General features: G+C 46.0%; 1 protein-coding gene across 1 annotated transcript in view; it reads right to left on the bottom strand.

The window, feature by feature from the left end:
* Window positions 1-524: 524 nt before the first annotated feature.
* The window catches only part of LOC115124680 (attractin-like), a 258,129-nt gene continuing 233,405 nt past the window's right edge, over window positions 525-25,248 (bottom strand). The window contains exons 27-29 of the mRNA XM_065004469.1: window positions 20,232-20,339; window positions 11,466-11,580; window positions 525-5,734 (exon numbers count right to left, since the gene is read on the bottom strand). Coding sequence (XP_064860541.1) covers window positions 5,610-5,734; window positions 11,466-11,580; window positions 20,232-20,339 — 348 coding nt within the window. The 3' untranslated portion in view covers window positions 525-5,609. The remainder of the gene's footprint in view (window positions 5,735-11,465; window positions 11,581-20,231; window positions 20,340-25,248) is intronic.

Genomic DNA, 25,248 nt, shown 5'->3' with positions numbered 1-25,248 from the left:
CAGGTTAGGACAAGAGGATTCTAAGATCCCATAATTCTTGTCATAAATGCGGAAGAATTTTAAACAATGAGAAGAGTAATGCGAGCGAAAATGACGGGAAATGCATCTTCAATTTAGGAGACTGGAGGCTACAGGCTCTCACAGGAGAGGAAGCTACAGGCTCTCACAGGAGAGGAGGCTACAGGCTCTCACAGGAGAGGAGGCTACAGGCTCTCACAGGAGACTGGAGGCTACAGGCTCTCACAGGAGAGGAGGCTACAGGCTCTCAGAGGAGAGGAGGCTACAGGCTCTCAGAGGAGAGGAGGCTGGAGGAGACATAGATCTCTGTTAGGAGAGAGAGACATGATATCTCTGTTAGGAGAGAGAGACATGATATCTCTGTTAGGAGAGAGAGACATGGAGATCTCTGTTAGGAGAGAGAGACATGGAGATCTCTGTTAGGAGAGAGAGACATGATATCTCTGTTAGGAGAGAGAGACGTGATATCTCTGTTAGGAGAGAGAGACGTGATATCTCTGTTAGGAGAGAGAGACGTGATATCTCTGTTAGGAGAGAGAGACATGGAGATCTCTGTTAGGAGAGAGAGACATGATATCTCTGTTAGGAGAGAGAGACATGATATCTCTGTTAGGAGAGAGACATGATATCTCTGTTAGGAGAGAGAGACATGGAGATCTCTGTTAGGAGAGAGAGACATGATATCTCTGTTAGGAGAGAGAGACATGATATCTCTGTTAGGAGAGAGAGACATGGAGATCTCTGTTAGGAGAGAGACATGATATCTCTGTTAAGAGAGAGACATGATATCTCTGTTAGGAGAGAGAGACATGATATCTCTGTTAGGAGAGAGAGACATGATATCTCTGTTAGGAGAGAGAGACATGATATCTCTGTTAGGAGAGAGAGACATGATATCTCTGTTAGGAGAGAGACATGGAGATCTCTGTTAGGAGAGAGAGACATGATATCTCTGTTAGGAGAGAGAGACATGATATCTCTGTTAGGAGAGAGAGACATGGAGATCTCTGTTAGGAGAGAGAGACATGGAGACAACTATCAACTACACCGCCTGACTGGCTCCATGAGGACTTACAGGCTAAGAGGGGAGGCAGAGAGCTGGGGTTATTGAGGTGTGTTTTGAATATTAACATATGGGAAAACAACGCCTGTACAGGAATGAACCAGCACAGCCCAGTGGCTTTAACCTACAAGGATGTGGTTGGTAGCTCCGGTTAAAACTATACAATCTGACTGGGGTTTTCCAGCCTAACAGAGGAGGCTGGAGTATTCAGGGGTGTCAGTGAGTCAGGACATCAACAGAGGAAACACAAGAGGGGAAGAAAACATGGACTAGCCTGGTCCCAGATCAGTTTGGCATGTCAATGACCACAGGGAGCTGGCAAGACAACATAAACAGATCTGGGATTGAATAAAGCACAGCCATAAGGTCCTGTTCTAAACTAGTAAGACACATAGTCCATGATGCCTGTTCTCTCCAACAGCTCTGTCTGGATGTGTTGCTGCATTTAAGTGTTTAAAATAAAAATATATTTAACCTTTATTTTAACCTTTATCTAACTAGGCAAGTCAGTTAAGAACAAATTCTTATTTACAATGACGGCCTACCGGGGAACAGTGGGTTAACTGCCTTGTTCAGGGGAACAGTGGGTTAACTGCCTTGTTCAGGGGCAGAACAACAGATGTTTTATCTTGTCAGCTCGGGATTCGATCTAGGAACCTTTCAGTTACTGGCCCAACACTCTAACCACCACTATGCTAACTATTTAAAGGGTAGTTAGCATAAACATAACCACATGTAATGTAACATGTAATGATTTACACTAGTTTACTCATCAAAAGTCCCAATGCAAATATCCCTCCCTTTTCTATTACAGGAGTTAAGACAGAACACCCATCAGAATTCCCAACAATGCCCAAGTCATGTCAGAAAATGTTTTTCCGGGTGTGATGTAATAATAGAGGACCCATCAAGCCTATTCCCTATAACGTAAACTCCAACAAAATATAACTTCAAATGTATACAATTAAACCAAATCGTCATGACTACTGGTTTGAATAGAATTTTTAGCCAACTTACAAGCAAATACTATGAATTTATTGTTACAAATCAACTTACAAAGTTGCTAGCTAACTGTCCCGACCAGATCACCGACCATTTCGAATCCCACCGTACTTTCTCCACTATGCAATCTGGTTTCCAAGCTGGCCATGGGTGCACCTCAGCCACGCTCAAGGTCCTAAACGATATCATAACCGCCATCGATAAAAGACAATACTGTGCAGCCGTCTTCATCGACCTGGCAAAGGCTTTCGACTCTGTCAATCACCATATTCTTATCGGCAGACTCGACAGCCTTGGTATCTCAAATGACTGCCTCACCTGGTTCACCAACTACTTCTCAGAAAGAGTTCCGTGTGTGAAATCGGCGGGCCTGTTGTCCGGACCTCTGGCAGTCTCTATGGGGGTGCCACAGGGTGCAATTCTCAGCCCGACTCTATTCTCTGTATACATCAATGATGTTGGTCTTGCTGCTGGTGATTCTCAGATCCACCTCTATGCAGACGACACCATTCTGTATACTTCTGGCCCGTCGTTGGACACTGTGTTAACTAACCTCCAGACGAGCTTCAATGCCATACAACTCTCCTTCCGTGGCCTCCAACTGCTCTTAAATACAAGTAAAACTAAATGCATGCTCTTCAACCGATCGCTGCCCACACCTGCTTGCCCGTCCAGCATCACTACTTGGGACGGTTCTAACTTAGAATATGTGGACAATTACAAATACTTAGGTGTCTGGTTAGACTGTAAACTCTCCTTCCAGACTCACTTTAAGCATCTCCTATCCAACATTAAATCTAGAATCGGCTTCCTATTTCGCAACAAAGCATCCTTCACTCGCTGCCAAACATACCCTCGTAAAACTGACTATACTACTGATCCTTGACTTCGGCGATGTCATTTACAAAATAGCCTATAACACTCTACTCAGCAAACTGGATGCAGTCTATCACAGTGCCATTCGTTTTGTCACCAAAGCCCCATATACTAGCCATGACTGCGACCTGTACACTCTCGTTGGTTGGCCCTCGCTTCATATTCATCACCAAACCCACTGGCTCCAGGTCATCTATAAGTCTTTGCTAGGTAAAGCCCCGCTTTATCTCAGCTCACTGGTCACCATAGCAGCACCCACCCGTAGTACACGATCCAGCAGGTATATTTCACTGGTCACCCCCAAAGCCTATTCCTCCTTTGACCGCCTTTCCTTCCAGTTCTCTGCTGCCAATGACTGGAAAAATCAATGAAGTTGGAGACTCATATCTCCCTCACTAACTTTAAGCATCAGCTGTCAGAGCAGCTCACAGATCATTGCACCTGTACATAGTCCATCTGTAAACAGCCCATCTGTAAATAGCCCATCCAACTACCTCATCCCCATATTGTTATATATTTTTTTCTCCTCTGCACCCCAGTATCTTTACTTCCACATTCATCTTCTGCACATCTACCATTCCAGTGTTTAATTGCTATATTGTAATTACTTCGCCACTACGGCCTATTTATTGCCTTACCTCACTAATCTTACCTCATTTGCACACACTGTATATAGACTTTTCTATTGTGTTATTGACTGTATGTTTGTTTATTCCATGTGTAACTCTGTGTTGTTGATTGTGTCGGGCTGCTTTGCTTTATATTGGCCAGGTCGCAGTTGTAAATGAGAACTTGTTCTCAACTGGCCTACCTGGTTAAATAAAGGTGAAAAAAATGCTAACGTTAACCCTACTAGACTGCTAACGTTAGCCCTACTAGACTGCTAATGTTAGCCCTACTAGACTGCTAAGGTTAGCCCTGCTAGACTGCTAACGTTAGCCCTACTAGACTGCTAACGTTAGCCCTACTAGACTGCTAACGTTAGCCCTACTAGACTGCTAATGTTAGCCCTGCTAGACTGCTAGCATTAGCCCTACTAGACTGCTAACGTTAGCCCTGCTAGACTGCTAGCATTAGCCCTACTAGACTGCTAACGTTAGCCCTGCTAGACTGCTAGCATTAGCCCTACTAGACTGCTAACGTTAGCCCTGCTAGACTGCTAGCATTAGCCCTACTAGACTGCTAACGTTAGCCCTGCTAGACTGCTAGCGTTAGCCCTACTAGACGCCCTACTAGACTAACGTTACATTAGCCCTGAATGAGTCAGCCAGTTACTATCAACACCTAGCTTACTGCTACAGTAAAGTAAACAACAGGCTATTATACAGAGCCTGAGTGACACATCTGTTTGTGCTCTTGCCAACTCCATTGCTGTCATTGTCAAGACAGACAAACAGACTGGCACTCAGGCTGGGGACTAACTGATATAACTGGTGAGGTGTAGAAACAAACTAAATGTGACCGCTATCTGGTAGTAGAAGGCATACCAAGTAGGATGACTGGTAGTTTAGCAGACAGACAGCATACCAAGTAGGATGACTGATAGTTGATCAGACAGACAGGCAGCATACCAAGTAGAATGACTGGTAGTTAATCAGACAGACAGACAGACAGACAGACAGACAGACAGACAGACAGACAGACAGACAGACAGACAGACAGACAGACAGACCAAGTAGAATGACTGGTAGTTGATCAGACAGACAGACAGCATACCAAGTAGAATGACTGGTAGTTAATCAGACAGACAGACAGACAGACAGACCAAGTAGAATGACTGGTAGTTGATCAGACAGTCTAGCAGACAGACAGACAGACAGACAGACAGACAGACAGACAGACAGACAGACAGACAGACACACAGCATACCAAGTAGGTTGCCTGGTAGTTGATCAGACAGTCTAGCAGACAGACAGACAGACAGCATACCAAGTAGAATGACTGGTTGTTGATCAGACAGTCTAGCAGACAGACAGACAGACAGACAGCATACCAAGTAGAATGACTGGTTGTTGATCAGACAGTCTAGCAGACAGACAGACAGACAGACAGACAGACAGCATACCAAGTAGAATGACTGGTTGTTGATCAGACAGTCTAGCAGACAGACAGACAGACAGACAGACAGCATACCAAGTAGAATGACTGGTTGTTGATCAGACAGTCTAGCAGACAGACAGACAGACAGACAGACAGACAGACAGCATACCAAGTAGAATGACTGGTAGTTGATCAGACAGTCTAGCAGACAGACAGACAGACAGACAGACAGACAGACAGCATACCAAGTAGAATGACTGGTACTTGATCAGACAATAGACAGCGATCAAGCTTCTCCTTTACTCTGACCAGGTGGTAGAGGACTAATACAAGTCTTTTTTTCTTTCCCCTAAGTTCCACATGTCTGTCAGCCAGGTGTGGTTCCCCAGGTGCAGCAGGTGTCCGTTGGGAAGCTGCAGGGTGTGACTGTCCATCAGACATCCCTCTCCCGCTCCCCTCCTCCTCTCAGCAGGTATGCAGCTCCCCCCAGGAAACCCCCTGCCTCTCTCTCTCTTCATCCCTCCTTCCAGTCCGGGGGTGTAGTCTCTGGGGCAGGGGGAGGGGTTAGGGTGGAGCAGGGTGGGGTCCAGGACTGTGGCAGGGGGTGTGGTCAGATACAGGTGGAGGGCTGTGCAGAGGGGTGTTGCTTCCTGTTCCTCAGACCACATGACTTCTCCTTGTAACCAAGACACATCTGCTGAGACACATCCACCAGGGCCGAGGCCACCGTTAGACCTACACAGAGACAGGAAGTGATATATTAGTAACAGGAAGTGATGTATTAGTTTGTCACTAAACAATATGGGCCTTAGGATACATTACATACATGTGTTGAATTCAGGCGATGGTTGCGATTTAAACAAATAGAATATGACGTATTAATATAATTATTCATCAAACCACTCTGAGGTTTGAAAGACTAATTATATAGATTCATATATGAGTAGTGTTCATTATATAGGTTTATCTGATTAGTGTTTAGTATATAGAGAAACATAGTCTATTAACATAGTTATGTGTCAGAATTAACATACAGTCTATCACCATAGTTCTACGTCAGAGTGTTCAGATAAACATACAGTCTATCACCATAGTTCTACGTCAGAGTGTTCAGATAAACATACAGTCTATCACCATAGTTCTACGTCAGAGTGTTCAGATAAACATACAGTCTATTACCATAGTTCTACGTCAGAGTGTTCAGATAAACAGTCTATTAACATAGTTCTACATCAGAGTGTTCAGATAAACAGTCTATTAACATAGTTCTACGTCAGAGTGTTCAGATAAACAGTCTATTAACATAGTTCTACGTCAGAGTGTTCAGATAAACACACAGTCTATTAACATAGTTCTACGTCAGAGTGTTCAGATAAACACACAGTCTATTACCATAGTTCTACGTCAGAGTGTTCAGATAAACAGTCTATTAACATAGTTCTACATCAGAGTGTTCAGATAAACAGTCCATTACCATAGTTCTACGTCAGTGTTCAGATAAACATACAGTCTATCACCATAGTTCTACGTCAGTGTTCAGATAAACATACAGTCTATTAACATAGTTCTACATCAGAGTGTTCAGATAAACAGTCTATTAACATAGTTCTACGTCAGAGTGTTCAGATAAACATACAGTCTATTAACATAGTTCTACGTTAGAGTGTTCAGATAAACAGTCTATTAACATAGTTCTACATCAGAGTGTTCAGATAAACATACAGTCTATTAACATAGTTCTACATCAGAGTGTTCAGATAAACAGTCTATTAACATAGTTCTACGTCAGCGTTCAGATAAACATACAGTCTATTACCATAGTTCTACATCAGAGTGTTCAGATAAACATACAGTCTATTAACATAGTTCTACGTCAGAGTGTTCAGATAAACATACAGTCTATTACCATAGTTCTACATCAGTGTTCAGATAAACATACAGTCTATTAACATAGTTCTACGTCAGAGTGTTCAGATAAACATACAGTCTATTAACATAGTTCTACGTTAGAACTAGACAAACATACAGTCTATTACCATAGTTCTACGTCAGAGTGTTCAGATAAACATACAGTCTATTACCATAGTTCTACATCAGAGTGTTCAGATAAACAGTCTATTAACATAGTTCTACGTCAGAGTGTTCAGATAAACATACAGTCTATTACCATAGTTCTACATCAGTGTTCAGATAAACAGTCTATTAACATAGTTCTACATCAGAGTGTTCAGATAAACAGTCTATTGCCATAGTTCTACGTCAGAGTGTTCAGATAAACAGTCTATTAACATAGACTATATTACCATAGTTCTACGTCAAGAGTGTTCAGATAAACATGGTTCTATAGACGTAGAACTATGTTAATAGACTATAAGTTTATCTGAACACTCTTGACGTAGAACTATGTTTAGAGACTGTTTATCTGAACACTGATGTAGAACTATGGTAATAGACTGTTTATCTGAACACTCTAACGTAGAACTATGGTAACAGTCTATTACCATAGTTCTACATCAGAGTGTTCAGATAAACAGTCTATTACCATAGTTCTACGTCAGTGTTCAGATAAACAGTCTATTAACATAGTTCTACGTCAAGAGTGTTCAGATAAACATATAGTCTATTAACATAGTTCTACGTCAGAGTGTTCAGATAAACATACAGTCTATTAACATAGTTCTACGTCAGAGTGTTCAGATAAACATACAGTCTATTACCATAGTTCTACGTCAGAGTGTTCAGATAAACATACAGTCTATTACCATAGTTCTACATCAGAGTGTTCAGATAAACATACAGTCTATTAACATAGTTCTACATCAGAGTGTTCAGATAAACATACAGTCTATTAACATAGTTATGTGTCAGAGTGTTCAGATAAACATACAGTCTATCACCATAGTTCTACGTCAGTGTTCAGATAAACATACAGTCTATTAACATAGTTATGTGTCAGAGTGTTCAGATAAACATACAGTCTATTAACATAGTTCTACATCAGAGTGTTCAGATAAACAGTCTATTAACATAGTTCTACGTCAGAGTGTTCAGATAAACATACAGTCTATTAACATAGTTCTACGTCAAGAGTGTACAGTCTATCACCATAGTTCTACGTCAGAGTGTTCAGATAAACATACAGTCTATTAACATAGTTCTACGTCAGTGTTCAGATAAACATATAGTCTATTAACATAGTTCTACATCAGTGTTCAGAATTAAAGCATTTTAATCCGGTCCAGATGCTAATCACAGCTCACATCCTCCTATACAGAAATGTATATACTGTATTTTATACCATATATTGCATCTTGCCTATGCCGCTCTGTCATTGCTCATCCATATATTTATTTGTATATTTTCTTATTCCATTCCTTTACTTAGATGTGCGTTCATTAAGTAGTTGTGGAATTGTTAGATGACTTGTTGGTTATTACTGCACTGTCGGAGCTAGAAGCACAAGCATTTCGCTACACTCACATTTACATCTGCTAACCATGTGACCAATACCATCTGCTAACCATGTGACCAATACCATCTGCTAACCATGTGACCAATAACATCTGCTAACCATGTGACCAATAACATCTGCTAACCATGTGACCAATAACATCTGCTAACCATGTGACCATTAACATCTGCTAACCATGTGACCAATAACATCTGCTAACCATGTGACCAATAACATCTGCTAACCATGTGACCAATAACATCTGCTAACCATGTGACCAATAACATCTGCTAACCATGTGACCAATACCATCTGCTAACCATGTGACCAATAACATCTGCTAACCATGTGACCAATACCATCTGCTAACCATGTGACCAATAACATCTGCTAACCATGTGACCAATAACATCTGCTAACCATGTGACCAATAACATCTGCTAACCATGTGACCAATAACATCTGCTAACCATGTGACCAATAACATCTGCTAACCATGTGACCAATAACATCTGTTGATGGTCAGAACATTATGATGTGATGGCAGCAGGGTTGTTGATGGTCAGAACATGATGATGTGATGGCAGCAGGGCTGTTGATGGTCAGAACATTATGATGTGATGGCAGCAGGGCTGTTGATGGTCAGAACATGATGTGATGGCAGCAGGGCTGTTGATGGTCAGAACATGATGATGTGATGGCAGCAGGGCTGTTGATGGTCAGAACATTATGATGTGATGGCAGCAGGGCTGTTGATGGTCAGAACATTATGTGATGGCAGCAGGGCTGTTGATGGTCAGAACATTATGTGATGGCAGCAGGGCTGTTGATGGTCAGAACATGATGATGTGATGGACGCAGGGCTGTTGATGGTCAGAACATGATGATGTGATGGACGCAGGGCTGTTGATGGTCAGAACATTATGATGTGATGGCAGCAGGGCTGTTGATGGTCAGAACATGATGATGTGATGGCAGCAGGGCTGTTGATGGTCAGAACATTATGATGTGATGGCAGCAGGGCTGTTGATGGTCAGAACATGATGTGATGGCAGCAGGGCTGTTGATGGTCAGAACATTATGATGTGATGGCAGCAGGGTTGTTGATGGTCAGAACATTATGTGATGGCAGCAGGGCTGTTGATGGTCAGAACATTATGTGATGGCAGCAGGGCTGTTGATGGTCAGAACATTATGATGTGATGGCAGCAGGGCTGTTGATGGTCAGAACATTATGTGATGGCAGCAGGGCTGTTGATGGTCAGAACATTATGATGTGATGGCAGCAGGGCTGTTGATGGTCAGAACATGATGATGTGATGGCAGCAGGGCTGTTGATGGTCAGAACATTATGTGATGGCAGCAGGGCTGTTGATGGTCAGAACATGATGATGTGATGGCAGCAGGGCTGTTGATGGTCAGAACATGATGATGTGATGGCAGCAGGGCTGTTGATGGTCAGAACATTATGATGTGATGGCAGCAGGGCTGTTGATGGTCAGAACATTATGATGTGATGGCAGCAGGGCTGTTGATGGTCAGAACATTATGATGTGATGGCAGCAGGGCTGTTGATGGTCAGAACATGATGATGTGATGGCAGCAGGGCTGCTGATGGTCAGAACATTATGATGTGATGGCAGCAGGGCTGTTGATGGTCAGAACATGATGATGTGATGGCAGCAGGGCTGTTGATGGTCAGAACATTATGTGATGGCGGCAGGGCTGTTGATGGTCAGAACATTATGATGTGATGGCAGCAGGGCTGTTGATGGTCAGAACATTATGTGATGGCAGCAGTGCTGTTGATGGTCAGAACATGATGATGTGATGGCAGCAGGGCTGTTGATGGTCAGAACATTATGTGATGGCAGCAGGGCTGTTGATGGTCAGAACATGATGATGTGATGGCAGCAGGGCTGTTGATGGTCAGAACATTATGATGTGATGGCAGCAGGGCTGTTGATGGTCAGAACATTATGTGATGGCAGCAGGGCTGTTGATGGTCAGAACATTATGTGATGGCAGCAGGGCTGTTGATGGTCAGAACATGATGATGTGATGGCAGCAGGGCTGTTGATGGTCAGAACATTATGATGTGATGGCAGCAGGGCTGTTGATGGTCAGAACATTATGTGATGGCAGCAGGGCTGTTGATGGTCAGAACATGATGATGTGATGGCAGCAGGGCTGTTGATGGTCAGAACATTATGATGTGATGGCAGCAGGGCTGTTGATGGTCAGAACATGATGTGATGGCAGCAGGGCTGTTGATGGTCAGAACATTATGATGTGATGGCAGCAGGGCTGTTGATGGTCAGAACATGATGATGTGATGGTCAGGGCTGTTGATGGTCAGAACATTATGTGATGGCAGCAGGGCTGTTGATGGTCAGAACATGATGATGTGATGGCAGCAGGGCTGTTGATGGTCAGAACATGATGATGTGATGGCAGCAGGGCTGTTGATGGTCAGAACATGATGATGTGATGGCAGCAGGGCTGTTGATGGTCAGAACATTATGATGTGATGGCAGCAGGGCTGTTGATGGTCAGAACATGATGATGTGATGGCAGCAGGGCTGTTGATGGTCAGAACATGATGATGTGATGGCAGCAGGGCTGTTGATGGTCAGAACATGATGATGTGATGGCAGCAGGGCTGTTGATGGTCAGAACATTATGTGATGGCAGCAGGGCTGTTGATGGTCAGAACATTATGTGATGGCAGCAGGGCTGTTGATGGTCAGAACATGATGATAAATGACATGTTGTGTAAAGGCCTGAAAAATAACCTTGGGGAGGAGGCCGCCTCTGTGAGCTCCAGATGGAAGGGTTTGTTATGACAGAGTGACAATTTAATTAATAAAAGACCTAAAGCTGACAGACTGGGAGAGAGGGGGAGGGATAAGGAGAGATAGGGGGAGAGCGAAGGGGGAGAGGGAGAGAGAGAGTGGGGGGGAGAGAGATTGGGGGAGAGAGTGAGTGAGCGGGGGGGTCATCCCTCTATCTTACCAGACTGACCGGGTGGGGGGATGCCCCCGGTGCCTCTGGGTAAACGGACGAAGATGGAGAGGACAGCAGCCTTGTTCCCAAAACACGGCTCCATGGCGATGGGCTTGGGCACCGTCTGGACAGGAAAGAGAGACATCAGGTAAGACGTTATAGATACAATTTCCGTTGTTTTTAATTCTCTGTGTCATATCAACAGTCCTGCTGGGCGTGACAAGGAGTTGGCTGAAGAGCAGAAACAGACTGGCAGTCAGGATAACCAGCTGAATGCTCCTGTACACTTTACTGCAACAATTCATCAGAGCTCTCCAGTCAGACAGACACAGTGGATCGCAGTGTTAAGACAGTTAACACTCTAGCCTCACCCAACAGAGAACAACCTCTCTCTTCCTCCTCGACAGCCCTTCTCACCATCTATCTCTATCAATCTCTCTCTTCCTCCTTGACAGCCCTTCTCACCATCTATCTCTAACAATCTCTCTATCAATCTCTCTATCAATCTCGCTCTTCCTCCTCGACAGCCCTTCTCACCATCTATCTCTATCAATCTCTCTAACAATCTCTCTATCAATCTCTCTCTTCCTCCTCGACAGCCCTTCTCACCATCTATCTCTATCAATCTCTCTATCAATCTCTCTATCAATCTCTCTCTTCCTCCTCGACAGCCCTTCTCACCATCTATCTCTAACAATCTCTCTATCAATCTATCTCTTCCTCCTTGACAGCCCTTCTCACCATCTATCTCTAACAATCTCTCTATCAATCTCTCTCTTCCTCCTCGACAGCCCTTCTCACCATCTATCTCTATCAATCTCTCTTTCAATCTCTCTCTTCCTCCTCGACAGCCCTTCTCACCATCTATCTCTATCAATCTCTCTATCAATCTCTCTCTTCCTCCTTGACAGCCCTTCTCACCATCTATCTCTATCAATCTCTCTATCAATCTCTCTATCAATCTCTCTATCAATCTCTCTCTTCCTCCTTGACAGCCCTTCTCACCATCTATCTCTATCAATCTCTCTATCAATCTCTCTATCAATCTCTCTCTTCCTCCTTGACAGCCCTTCTCACCATCTATCTCTATCAATCTCTCTATCAATCTCTCTATCAATCTCTCTCTTCCTCCTTGACAGCCCTTCTCACCATCTATCTCTAACAATCTCTCTATCAATCTCTCTCTTCCTCCTCGACAGCCCTTCTCACCATCTATCTCTAACAATCTCTCTTTCAATCTCTATTCTGCTTTCAGCTTTATCCTTCTCTCTCTTCTCCCCTCCTCTTCTTCGTCTATCTATCTATCTCGCTCTCTTTCCTCTATCCCACACACATGCACACGGACACATAACTCTCTTTCCAAGAGGGAACCCACACATAGGCTGTGTCCCAATCAACAAGAGGGAACCCACACATAGGCTATGTCCCAATAAACAAGAGGGAACCCACACATAGGCTGTGTCCCAATCAACAAGAGGGAACCCACACATAGGCTGTGTCCCAATCAACAAGAGGGAACCCACACATAGGCTGTGTCCCAATCAACAAGAGGGAACCCACACATAGGCTGTGTCCCAATCAACAAGAGGGAACCCACACATAGGCTGTGTCCCAATCAACAAGAGGGAACCCACACATAGGCTGTGTCCCAATCAACAAGAGGGAACCCACACATAGGCTGTGTCCCAATCAACAAGAGGGACCCCACACATAGGCTGTGCCCCAATCAACAAGAGGGAACCCACACATAGGCTGTGTCCCAATCAACAAGAGGGAACCCACACACAGGCTGTGTCCCAATCAACAAGAGGGAAACCACACATATGCTGTATCCCAATCAAGAAGAGGGAACCCACACATAGGGTGTGTCCCAATCAACAAGAGGGAACCCACACATAGGCTGTATCCCAATCAAGAAGAGGGAACCCACACATAGGCTGTGTCCCAATCAACAAGAGGGAACCCAAACATAGGCTGTGTCCCAATCAACAAGAGGGAACCCACACATAGGCTGTATCCCAATCAAGAAGAGGGAACCCACACATAGGCCTTATCCCAATCAACAAGAGGGAACCCACACATAGGCTGTGTCCCAATCAACAAGAGGGAACCCACACATAGGCCTTATCCCAATCAACAAGAGGGAACCCACATATAGGCCTTATCCCAATCAACAAGAGGGAACCCACACATAGGCCTTATTCCAATCAACAAGGATGTTGTATTTTTCTGGCAGTATTTCTAGGCAGGACGTCACAATTGGCATGTCCCAATTCCAAGTTCCTTTAAAATGGGCAGCATCCCATGAATCCTTCGCCGAGCAGGCTATACTGTTAGCCAGCCTGCCAGCTTAGTAGAGTGTGCCACTAGCACAGTCAGTGTAGTCAGCTCAGCTATCCCCATTGAGACCGTGTCTGTGCCTCGATCTAAGTTGGGAAAAACTAAACATGGTGGTGTTCGCCTTAGCAATCTCACTAGGATAAAGACCTCCTCCATTCCTGCCATTATTGAAAGAGATCGTGACAAGTAGTCAGCTCAGCTATCCCCATTGAGACCGTGTCTGGGCCTCGATCTAGGTTGGGCAAAACTAAACATGGCGGTGTTCATTTTAGCAATCTCACTGGAATAACGACCACCTTCATTCCTCAAAATAGGGCTACTTAATGTTAGATCCCTCACTTCCAAGGCAGTCAGAGCCAATTAACTAATCACTGATCATAACCTTGATGTGATTGGCCTGACTGAAACATGGCTTAAGCCTGATGAATTTACTGTGTTAAATGAGGCCTCTCCTCCTGGCTACTCTAGTGACCATATCCCCTGTGTTAAATGAGGCCTCACCTCCTGGTTACACTAGTGACCATATTCCCTGTGTTAAATGAGGCCTCACCTCCTGGTTACTCTAGTGACCATATTGAGGCCTCACCTCCTGGTTACACTAGTGACCATATCCCCTGTGTTAAATGAGGCCTCTCCTCCTGGTTACACTAGTGACCATATCCCCTGTGTTAAATGAGGCCTCTCCTCCTGGTTACACTAGTGACCATATTCCCTGTGTTAAATGAGGCCTCACCTCCTGGTTACACTAGTGACCATATTGAGGCCTCTCCTCCTGGTTACTCTAGTGACCATATCCCCTGTGTTAAATGAGGCCTCACCTCCTGGTTACACTAGTGACCATATTCCCTGTGTTAAATGAGGCCTCACCTCCTGGTTACTCTAGTGACCATATTGAGGCCTCTCCTCCTGGTTACACTAGTGACCATATCCCCTGTGTTAAATGAGGCCTCACCTCCTGGTTACACTAGTGACCATATTCCCTGTGTTAAATGAGGCCTCACCTCCTGGTTACTCTAGTGACCATATTGAGGCCTCTCCTCCTGGTTACACTAGTGACCATATTGAGGCCTCACCTCCTGGTTACACTAGTGACCATATCCCCTGTGTTAAATGAGGCCTCTCCTCCTGGTTACACTAGTGACCATATCCCCTGTGTTAAATGAGGCCTCTCCTCCTGGCTACACTAGTGACCATAATGAGGCCTCACCTCCTGGTTACTCTAGTGACCATATTGAGGCCTCTCCTCCTGGTTACTCTAGTGACCATATCCCCTGTGTTAAATGAGGCCTCTCCTCCTGGTTACACTAGTGACCATATCCCCTGTGTTAAATGAGGCCTCTCCTCCTGGCTACACTAGTGACCATATCCCCTGTGTTAAATGAGGCCTCACCTCCTGGTTACTCTAGTGACCATATTGAGGCCTCTCCTCCTGGTTACACTAGTGACCATATTGAGGCCTCTCCTCCTGGTTACTCTAGTGACCATATTGAGGCCTCTCCTCCTGGTTACTCTAGTGACCATATCCCCTGTGTTAAATGAGGCCTCACCTCCTGGTTACACTAGTGACCATATTGAGGCCTCTCCTCCTGGTTACTCTAGTGACCATATTGAGGCCTCTCCTCCTGGTTACTCTAGTGACCATATTGAGGCCTCTCCTCCTGGTTACTCTAGTGACCATATCCCCTGTGTTAAATGAGGCCTCACCTCCTGGTTACACTAGTGACCATATCCCCTGTGTTAAATGAGGCCTCACCTCCTGGTTACACTAGTGACCATATTCCCTGTGGTAAATGAGGCCTCTCCTCCTGGTTACACTAGTGACCATATCCACTGGGCATCCTGCAAAGGCGGAGGTGTTGCTAACATTTACGATACCAAATTTCGATTTGCAACAAAAAAAAAATGACTGCGTTTTCTTCTTTTGAACTTCTAGTCATGAAATCTATGTAGCTCAACTCAATCACTTTTTATAGCTACTGTTTACAGGCCTCCTGGGCCATATACAGCGTTCCTCACTGAGTTCCCTGAATTCCTATTTGGACATTGTAGTCACGGCAGATAAAGTCACCAAAAATTTGAATATTAATATTCACATGGAAATATCCCTAAACCCACTCTAAAAGGCTTTCGGAATCATCATCGACTCAGTGGGTTTTGTCCAACATGTATCTGGACCTACTCACTGTCACAGTCTTACTCTGGACCTAGTTCTGTCCCATGGAATAAATGTTGTGGATCTTAATGTTTTTCCTCATAATCCTGGACTACCGGACCACAATTTTATTACGTTTGCAATCGTAACAAATAATCTGCTCAGACCCCAACCAAGGATCATCAAAAGCCATGCTATAAATTCTCAGACAACCCAAAGATTTCTAGATACCCTTCCAGACTCCCTCCACCTACCCAAGGACAAGAAATTGTCTAACCACCTAACTGAGGACCTCAATTTAACCTTGCGTAATAACCTAGATGCAGTCGCACCCATAAAAACAAAACAAAAACATTTGTTACAAGAAATTTGCTCCTGGAAAATACCTGAGCCCTGAAGCTTCCAGAAAATTGGAAGGGAAATGGGACTACACCAAACTGGAAGTCTTCTGACTAGCTTGGAAAGACATTACCGTTCAGTACCGAAGAGCCCTCACTGCTGCTCCACCAAACTGGAAGTCTTCTGACTAGCTTGGAAAGACATTACCGTTCAGTACCGAAGAGCTCTCACTGCTGCTCCACCAAACTGGAAGTCTTCTGACTAGCTTGGAAAGACATTACCGTTCAGTACCGAAGAGCCCTCACTGCTGCTACACCAAACTGGAAGTCTTCTGACTAGCTTGGAAAGACATTACCGTTCAGTACCGAAGAGCTCTCACTGCTGCTCCACCAAACTGGAAGTCTTCCGACTAGCTTGGAAAGACATTACCGTTCAGTACCGAAGAGCTCTCACTGCTGCTCCACCAAACTGGAAGTCTTCTGACTAGCTTGGAAAGACATTACCGTTCAGTACCGAAGAGCCCTCACTGCTGCTACACCAAACTGGAAGTCTTCTGACTAGCTTGGAAAGACATTACCGTTCAGTACCGAAGAGCCCTCACTGCTGCTCCACCAAACTGGAAGTCTTCTGACTAGCTTGGAAAGACATTACCGTTCAGTACCGAAGAGCCTTCACTGCTGCTCCACCAAACTGGAAGTCTTTTGACTAGCTTGGAAAGACATTACCGTTCAGTACCGAAGAGCTCTCACTGCTGCTCCACCAAACTGGAAGTCTTCTGACTAGCTTGGAAAGACATTACCGTTCAGTACCGAAGAGCCCTCACTGCTGCTCCACCAAACTGGAAGTCTTCTGACTAGCTTGGAAAGACATTACCGTTCAGTACCGAAGAGCCTTCACTGCTGCTCCACCAAACTGGAAGTCTTCTGACTAGCTTGGAAAGACATTACCGTTCAGTACCGAAGAGCCCTCACTGCTGCTCCACCAAACTGGAAGTCTTCTGACTAGCTTGGAAAGACATTACCGTTCAGTACCGAAGAGCCCTCACTGCTGCTCCACCAAACTGGAAGTCTTCTGACTAGCTTGGAAAGACATTACTGTTCAGTACCGAAGAGCCTTCACTGCTGCTCCACCAAACTGGAAGTCTTCTGACTAGCTTGGAAAGACAGTACCGTTCAGTACCGAAGAGCCCTCACTGCTGCTCCACCAAACTGGAAGTCTTCTGACTAGCTTGGAAAGACATTACCGTTCAGTACCGAAGAGCTCTCACTGCTGCTCCACCAAACTGGAAGTCTTCTGACTAGCTTGGAAAGACATTACCGTTCAGTACCGAAGAGCCTTCACTGCTGCTCGATCATCCTATTTTTCCAACCTAATTCAGAATAATCTATTTACTGTCGCCAAACTAACTAAACTAAAAAGCAGCATTCATCACTTCAGCAGTGATAAATTCATGAACTTCTTTGATGAAAACATCATGATCAATAGAAAGCAAATTATGGACTCCTCTTTGAATCTGCTCAGTTGTCCTGGACATCAAGGGTTTTAAATCCTGTAATTCTTGACACATTCATAAAAATAGTCAGTAATAAAGCCTCTTGAAGAATCCAAACCTTGGCCGGGAAAATGTAAAAAAAACTAAAATCGGCCTATATCAAATCTCCCATTCCTCTCTAACATTTTTGAAAAAGCTGTTGCCCATCAACTCACTGCCTTCCTGAAGACAATGTATACGAAACGCTTCATTCTGGTTTTTGACCCCATCATAGCACTGAGATTGCACTCGTGAAGTTAGTCAATTACATTTTAATGACATCAGACCAAGGCTCTGCATCTGTCCTCGTGCTCATAGACCATAGTGCTGCTTTTGATACAATCAATCACCACATTCTTCTGGAGAGATTAGGAACCTTAATTGGTCTACACGGACAAGTTCTTCCCTGGTTTAGATCTTATCTGTCGGAAAGATATCAGTTTGTCTCTGTGGATGCTCTGTCATCTGACAAATTAATTGTGCGTTTTGGTATTCCTCAAAGTTCCGTTTTAGGGCCACTATTGTTTTCACTATATATTCTACCTCTTTGTGATGTCATCTTTCACTGCTATGCGGATGACACACAGCTGTACATTTCGATGAAACATTGTGACTACACCAAAATTGCCCTCCCTGGAAGCCTGTGTTTCAGACATAAGGAAGTGGCAAATGTTCTACTTTTAAACTCGAACAAAACAGAGATGCTAGTTCTAGGTCCCAAGAAACAAAGAGATCTTCTGTTGGATCTGACAATTCATCTTGATGGTTGTGCAGTGGTCACAAATAAAACTGTGAAGGACCTCGGTGTTACCCTGGACCCAGATCTCTCTTTCGACGAACATTTCAAGGACAGCCATTTTCCATATTCATAACATTGTAATGATGCAGAAAAGTTACTCCATGCTTTTGTCACTTCTAGATTAGCCTACTGAAAGGCTCTACTTTCCGGCTACACGAATAAAGCACAAAATAAACTTCAGTTAGTGCTAAACACGGCTGCTAGGATCTTGACTAGATAAAATATTTTTTATCATATTACTCCAGTGCTAGCCTCTCTACACTGGGTTCCTGTAAAGGCAAGGCTGATTTCAAGGTTTTACTGTTAACCTACAAAGCATTACATGGGCTTGCTCCTACCTATCTCTCCTACACGTACGCTACGGTCACAAGACGCAGGCCTCCTTACTGTCCCTAGAATTTCTAAGCAAACAGCTGGAGGAAGGGCTTTCTCCTATAGAACTCCATTTTTATGGAACGGTCTGCCTACCCATGTGAGACGCAAACTCGGTCTCAACCTTTAAGTCTTTACTGAAGACTCATCTCTTCAGTAGGTCATATGATTGAGTGTAGTCTGGTCCAGTAGTGTGAAGGTCAATGGAAAGGCTCTGGAGCAACGAACTGCCCTTGCGGTCTCTGCCGGGCCGGTTCCCCTCTTTCCACTGGGATTCTCTGCCTCTAACCCTATTACAGGGGCTGAGTCACTGGCTTACTGGTGCTCTTCCATCCCGTCCCTAGGAGGGGTGTGTCAGTTGAGTGGGTTGAGTCACTGATGTGATCTTCCTGTCTGGGTTGGCGCCCTCCCTCGGGTTCGTGGGAGATCTTTGTGGGCTATACTCTGCCTTGTCTCAGGATGATAAGTTGGTGGTTGAAGATATCCTTCTAGAGATTTGGGGCTGTGCTTTGGGGTTATATCCTCCCTGGTTGGCCCTCTCCGGGGGTATCGTCGGATGGGGCCACAGTGTATTCCGACCTCTCCTGTCTCAGCCTCCAGTATTTATGCTGCAGTAGTTTATGTGTCGGGGGGCTAGGGTCATTGTTATATCTGGAGTATTTCTCCGGTCTTATCCGGTGTCCTGTGTAAATTTAAGTATGCTCCTCTAATTCTCTCTCTCTCTTTCTCTCCTCCTTGGGGACCTGAACCCTTGGGACTATGCCTCAGGACTACCTGGCATGATGACTCCTTGCTGTCCACCTGGTTGTGCTGCTGCTCCAGTTTCAACTGTTCTGCATGCGGCTATGGAACCCTGACCTGTTCACCGGACGTGCTACCTTGTCCTGGACCTGCTGTTTTCAACTCTCTCTCTCTACCGCACCTGCTGTCGCGAACTCTGAATGCTCGGCTATGAAAAGCCAACTGACATTTACTCCTGAGGTGCTGACCTGTTGCACCCTCTACAACCACTGTGATTATTATTATTTTGACCCTGCTGGTCATCTATGAACATTTGAACATCTTGGCCATGTACTGTTATAATCTCCTCTATGAAAATAAAGTGTTACTGATAGGAACACTCAAACCTTTTCACCAATAACATAATGAAAGAACTGATGATGATAGCATTCCCCCATTGCCACCGACACCACAGCTCTTAGGACAAGTGGCTTGGGGGGAAGGGACAGTGATGTCACTCACCTTGACGTTTCCACCAATTAGGTCCGGTGGCTCCTCGTCCATTTCCAAGGCAACATTGATGGTGGCGAACGGCCGGCTAGCCATCTGCTGCATCTCACGGAGGAGTTGCTGAGGGGAAGAAGAGGGTCAAGTGAGGAAGAACGAGGACAGCCCATTTTGGCACACTCAAAAAAACACATTGTGCATCCGAATTCCAAATATAGCGCACTACATAGGGGATATAGCTCTGTCATGACGTTGCCCGCTTTGGGTACAGCGAACACCATCTACCCGCTCAACCAGGCCAAGACCCTGCCTCATGGCCACACAGTATAAGAGACAGAGTGGATTTTCATAGAGAACAAAGGAATTTCTTCCACCTCACATAACTTGAGGTCCGAACAACGTTTATGTTCCGGAGAAAGTATAAAAGATCGGTGAAGAATCCAGCTACGAACTGGTCCGTTTGTCACAACTTGGGAAGCTCATGGGAGACGGTGTGGCCACATTACCATAACGCTGTTTATATAATAGCCTCAGATATGAGGTTTACATCTAATTGTTGTATAAGATGAATGAGTGAGTATGATACTGTTTGTAAAATTGGGTAATTTGATTTTGGACTGTTTAATGAAGGAAACTCCAATTCCCTTTTGAGTTGAACTAAATCAGAGGACCGCCCCTGAGCCCAGTTAGGGTCAGGCATCCTGGACCGCCCATGAGCCCAGTTAAGGTCAGGCATCCTGGGACAGCCCATGAGCCCAGTTAAGGTCAGGCATCATGGGACAGCCCATGAGCCCAGTTAAGGCCAGGCATCATGGGACAGCCCATGAGCCCAGTTAAGGCCAGGCATCATGGGACAGCCCATGAGCCCAGTTAAGGCCAGGCATCCTGGGACAGCCCATGAGCCCAGTTAGGGTCAGGCATCCTGGACCGCCCATGAGCCCAGTTAAGGTCAGGCATCCTGGGACAGCCCATGAGCCCAGTTAAGGTCAGGCATCATGGGACAGCCCATGAGCCCAGTTAAGGCCAGGCATCATGGGACAGCCCATGAGCCCAGTTAAGGTCAGGCATCATGGGACAGCTCATGAGCCCAGTTAAGGTCAGGCATCATGGGACAGCCCATGAGCCCAGTTAAGGCCAGGCATCCTGGGACAGCCCATGAGCCCAGTTAAGGTCAGGCATCCTGGGACAGCCCATGAGCCCAGTTAAGGTCAGGCATCCTGGGACAGCCCATGAGCCCAGTTAAGGTCAGGCATCCTGGGACAGCCCATGAGCTCAGTTAAGGTCAGGCATCCTGGGACAGCCCATGAGCCCAGTTAAGGTCAGGCATCCTGGGACAGCCCATGAGCCCAGTTAAGGCCAGGCATCCTGGGACAGCCTATGAGCCCAGTTAAGGTCAGGCATCCTGGGAAAGCCCATGAGCCCAGTTAAGGTCAGGCATCCTGGGACAGCCCATGAGCCCAGTTAAGGTCAGGCATCCTGGGACAGCTCATGAGCCCAGTTAAGGTCAGGCATCCTGGGACAGCCCCTATTCTGCAAGGACGAAAACTCTCCAACAGAAACCAACTTTTCAACAAAGATCAAGACGACACACTGAGCGTAAATATATATATTGATTGCAATTGTTCCCGAATGAGTGAATGTTCATGTGTAAAGGATTAGCATTTCAATTGTTATAATTATTAACTCTGGGACTTCTTATGAGCCCAGTTCCCTTTTGTCATCATGGGACAGCCCATGAGCCCAGTTCAGGCCAGGCATCCTGGGACATTCTCATTTCATGAGCCCATTTACCTTGTTTGTTTGTGCATTTCTGTGAATTACTTAGTTAGTAATAAATAAATTATTTAAGACAATTGATGTATGGATGACTCATAGTGAAGACTGGGTAAGTGCACATAACCAACAATTTACGACGTTTGGAATGAGAATAACGTGAGGTAAAATAAATAATTAATTAATTTGAAGACTAATTGGTCAGATAAAATGTCTAAAGACTTATTTTAGGAAATTATAACTTTAATCTGAATATTTTCCTTGGTGCCCCGACTTCCTAGTTAGTTACAGTTACATGATTAATCAGTTGATCGCGTAATACTAATTACAGAGAATCTTTGACAACTAAGTCTTCAATTTAATGATAGTAAAGACACGACCCCACACTACCCCATCATACCAGACCCCACACCACCCTAACCTACACCACCCAATCATACCAGACCCTACACCACCCTAACCTACACCAACCAATCATACCATACCCCACACCACCCTAACCTACACCACCCCATCATACCAGACCCCACACCATTTCATCATACCTGACCCCACACCACCCTTTGTTTGTGCACCACCCAATCATACCTGACACCACACCACCCTAACCTACACCACCCAATCATACCTGACCCCACACCACCTCTAACCTACACCACCCCATCATACCAGACCCCACACCACCCCATCATACCTGACCCCACACAACCCTAACCTACATTTACCCCATCATACCAGACCCCACCCACCCTAACCTACAACACCCCATCATACCAGACCCCATAACTTTACCAACCAATCATACCAGACCCCACACCACCCCATCAGTACAGACCCCAATCAGTTGACCCTAACCTACAGCACCCAATCATACCAGACCCCACACCACCCCATCATACCTGACCCCAACCACCCTAACCTACACCACCCCATCATACCTGACCCCACACCACCCTAACCTACACCACCCCATCATACCAGACCCCACACCACCCTAACCTACAACACCCCATCATACCAGACCCTACACCACCCTAACCTACACCACCCAATCATATCTGACCCTACACCACCTTAACCTACACCACCCAATCATACCTGACCCTACACCACCTTAACCTGACAGCACCCAAACATACCAGACCCCACACCACCCAATCATACCTGACCCTACACCACCTTAACCTACAGCACCCCATCATACCAGACCCTACACCACTCTAACCTACAGCACCCAATCATACCTGACCCTACACCACCTTAACCTACAGCACCCCATCATACCTGACCCTACACCACCCGAACCTACACCACCCCATCATACCAGACACCACACCACCCAATCATACCTGACCCCACACCACCCTAACCTACACCCACCCCATCATACCTGACCCCACACCACCCCTACCCATCACCACCCAATCACCTGACCCCACACCACCCCATCATACCTGACCCCACACCACCCAATCATACCCACACCCAATCATACCTGACCCTACACCACCCTACCTACACCACCCAATCATACCTGACCCTACACCACCTTAACCTACAGCACCCCATCATACCTGACCCTACACCACCCGAACCTACACCACCCCATCATACCAGACCCCACACCACCCTAACCCACACCACCCAATCATACCTGACCCTACACATACCTGACCCCACACCACCCAATCATACCTGACCCCACACCACCCAATCATACCTGACCCCACACCACCCAATCATACCTGACCCCACACCACCCTAACCTACAGCACCCAATCATACCTGACCCCACACCACAGCACCCAATCATACCTGACCCCACACCACCCTAACCTACAGCACCCAATCATACCAGACCCCACACCACCCCATCATACCAGACCCCACACCACCCTAACCTACAGCACCCCATCATACCTGACCCCACACCACCCGAACCTACACCACCCCATCATACCAGACCCCACACCAACCCACCACCCCATCATACCAGACCCCACACCACCCCATCATACCAGACCCCACACCACCCTAACCTACAGCACCCAATCATACCTGACCCCCCACCACCCCATCATACCTGACCCCACACCACCCTAACCTACACCACCCCATCATACCTGGGACACCACTACACACTAGAGCTGGGACACCACTAGAGCTGGGACACCACTACACACTAGAGCTGGGACACCACTACACACTCGAGCTGGGACACCACTACACACTAGAGCTGGGACACCACTACACACTAGAGCTGGGACACCACTACACACTAGAGCTGGGACACCACTACACACTAGAGCTGGGACATCACTACACACTAGAGCTGGGACACCACTACACTCTAGAGCTGGGACATCACTAGAGCTGTGACACCACTAGAGCTGGGACACCACTACACACTAGAGCTGGGACACCACTACACACTAGAGCTGGGACACCACTACACACTAGAGCTGGGACACCTGAGCTGACACCACTAGAGCTGGGACACCACTAGAGCTGGGACACCACTACACACTAGAGCTGGGACACCACTACTGGGACACCACTAGAGCTGGGACACCACTGGGACACTAGAGCTGGGACACCACTACACACTAGAGCTGGGACACCACTACACACTGGGACACCACTAGAGCTGGGACACCACTCACTAGAGCTGGGACACCACTAGAGCTGGGACACCACTACTGGGACACCACTGGGACACCACTAGAGCTGGGACACACTACACACTAGCACACCACTACACTCTAGAGCTGGGACACACTAGAGCTGGGACACCACTACACACTAGAGCTGGGACACCACTACACTCTAGAGCTGGGACACCACACACTCGAGAGCTGGGACACCACTACACACTAGAGCTGGGACATCACTACACACTAGAGCTGGGACATCACTAGAGCTGGGACACCACTACACACTAGAGCTGGGACACCACTACACTCTAGAGCTGGGACACCACTACACACTAGAGCTGGGACACCACTACACACTAGAGCTGGGACACCACTACACACTAGAGCTGGGACACCACTAGAGCTGGGACACCACTACACACTAGAGCTGGGACACACTAGAGCTGGGACACCACTACACACTAGAGCTGGGACACCACTAGAGCTGGGACACCACTACACACTAGAGCTGGGACACCACTACACACTAGAGCTGGGACACCACTACACACTAGAGCTGGGACACCACTACACACTAGAGCTGGGACACCACTACACACTAGAGC

This window comes from Oncorhynchus nerka, linkage group LG18 (genome assembly GCF_034236695.1).
Source record: "Oncorhynchus nerka isolate Pitt River linkage group LG18, Oner_Uvic_2.0, whole genome shotgun sequence".
Lineage (NCBI taxonomy): Eukaryota > Metazoa > Chordata > Actinopteri > Salmoniformes > Salmonidae > Oncorhynchus > Oncorhynchus nerka.
This window is presented reverse-complemented; position numbering and strand designations above follow the sequence as displayed.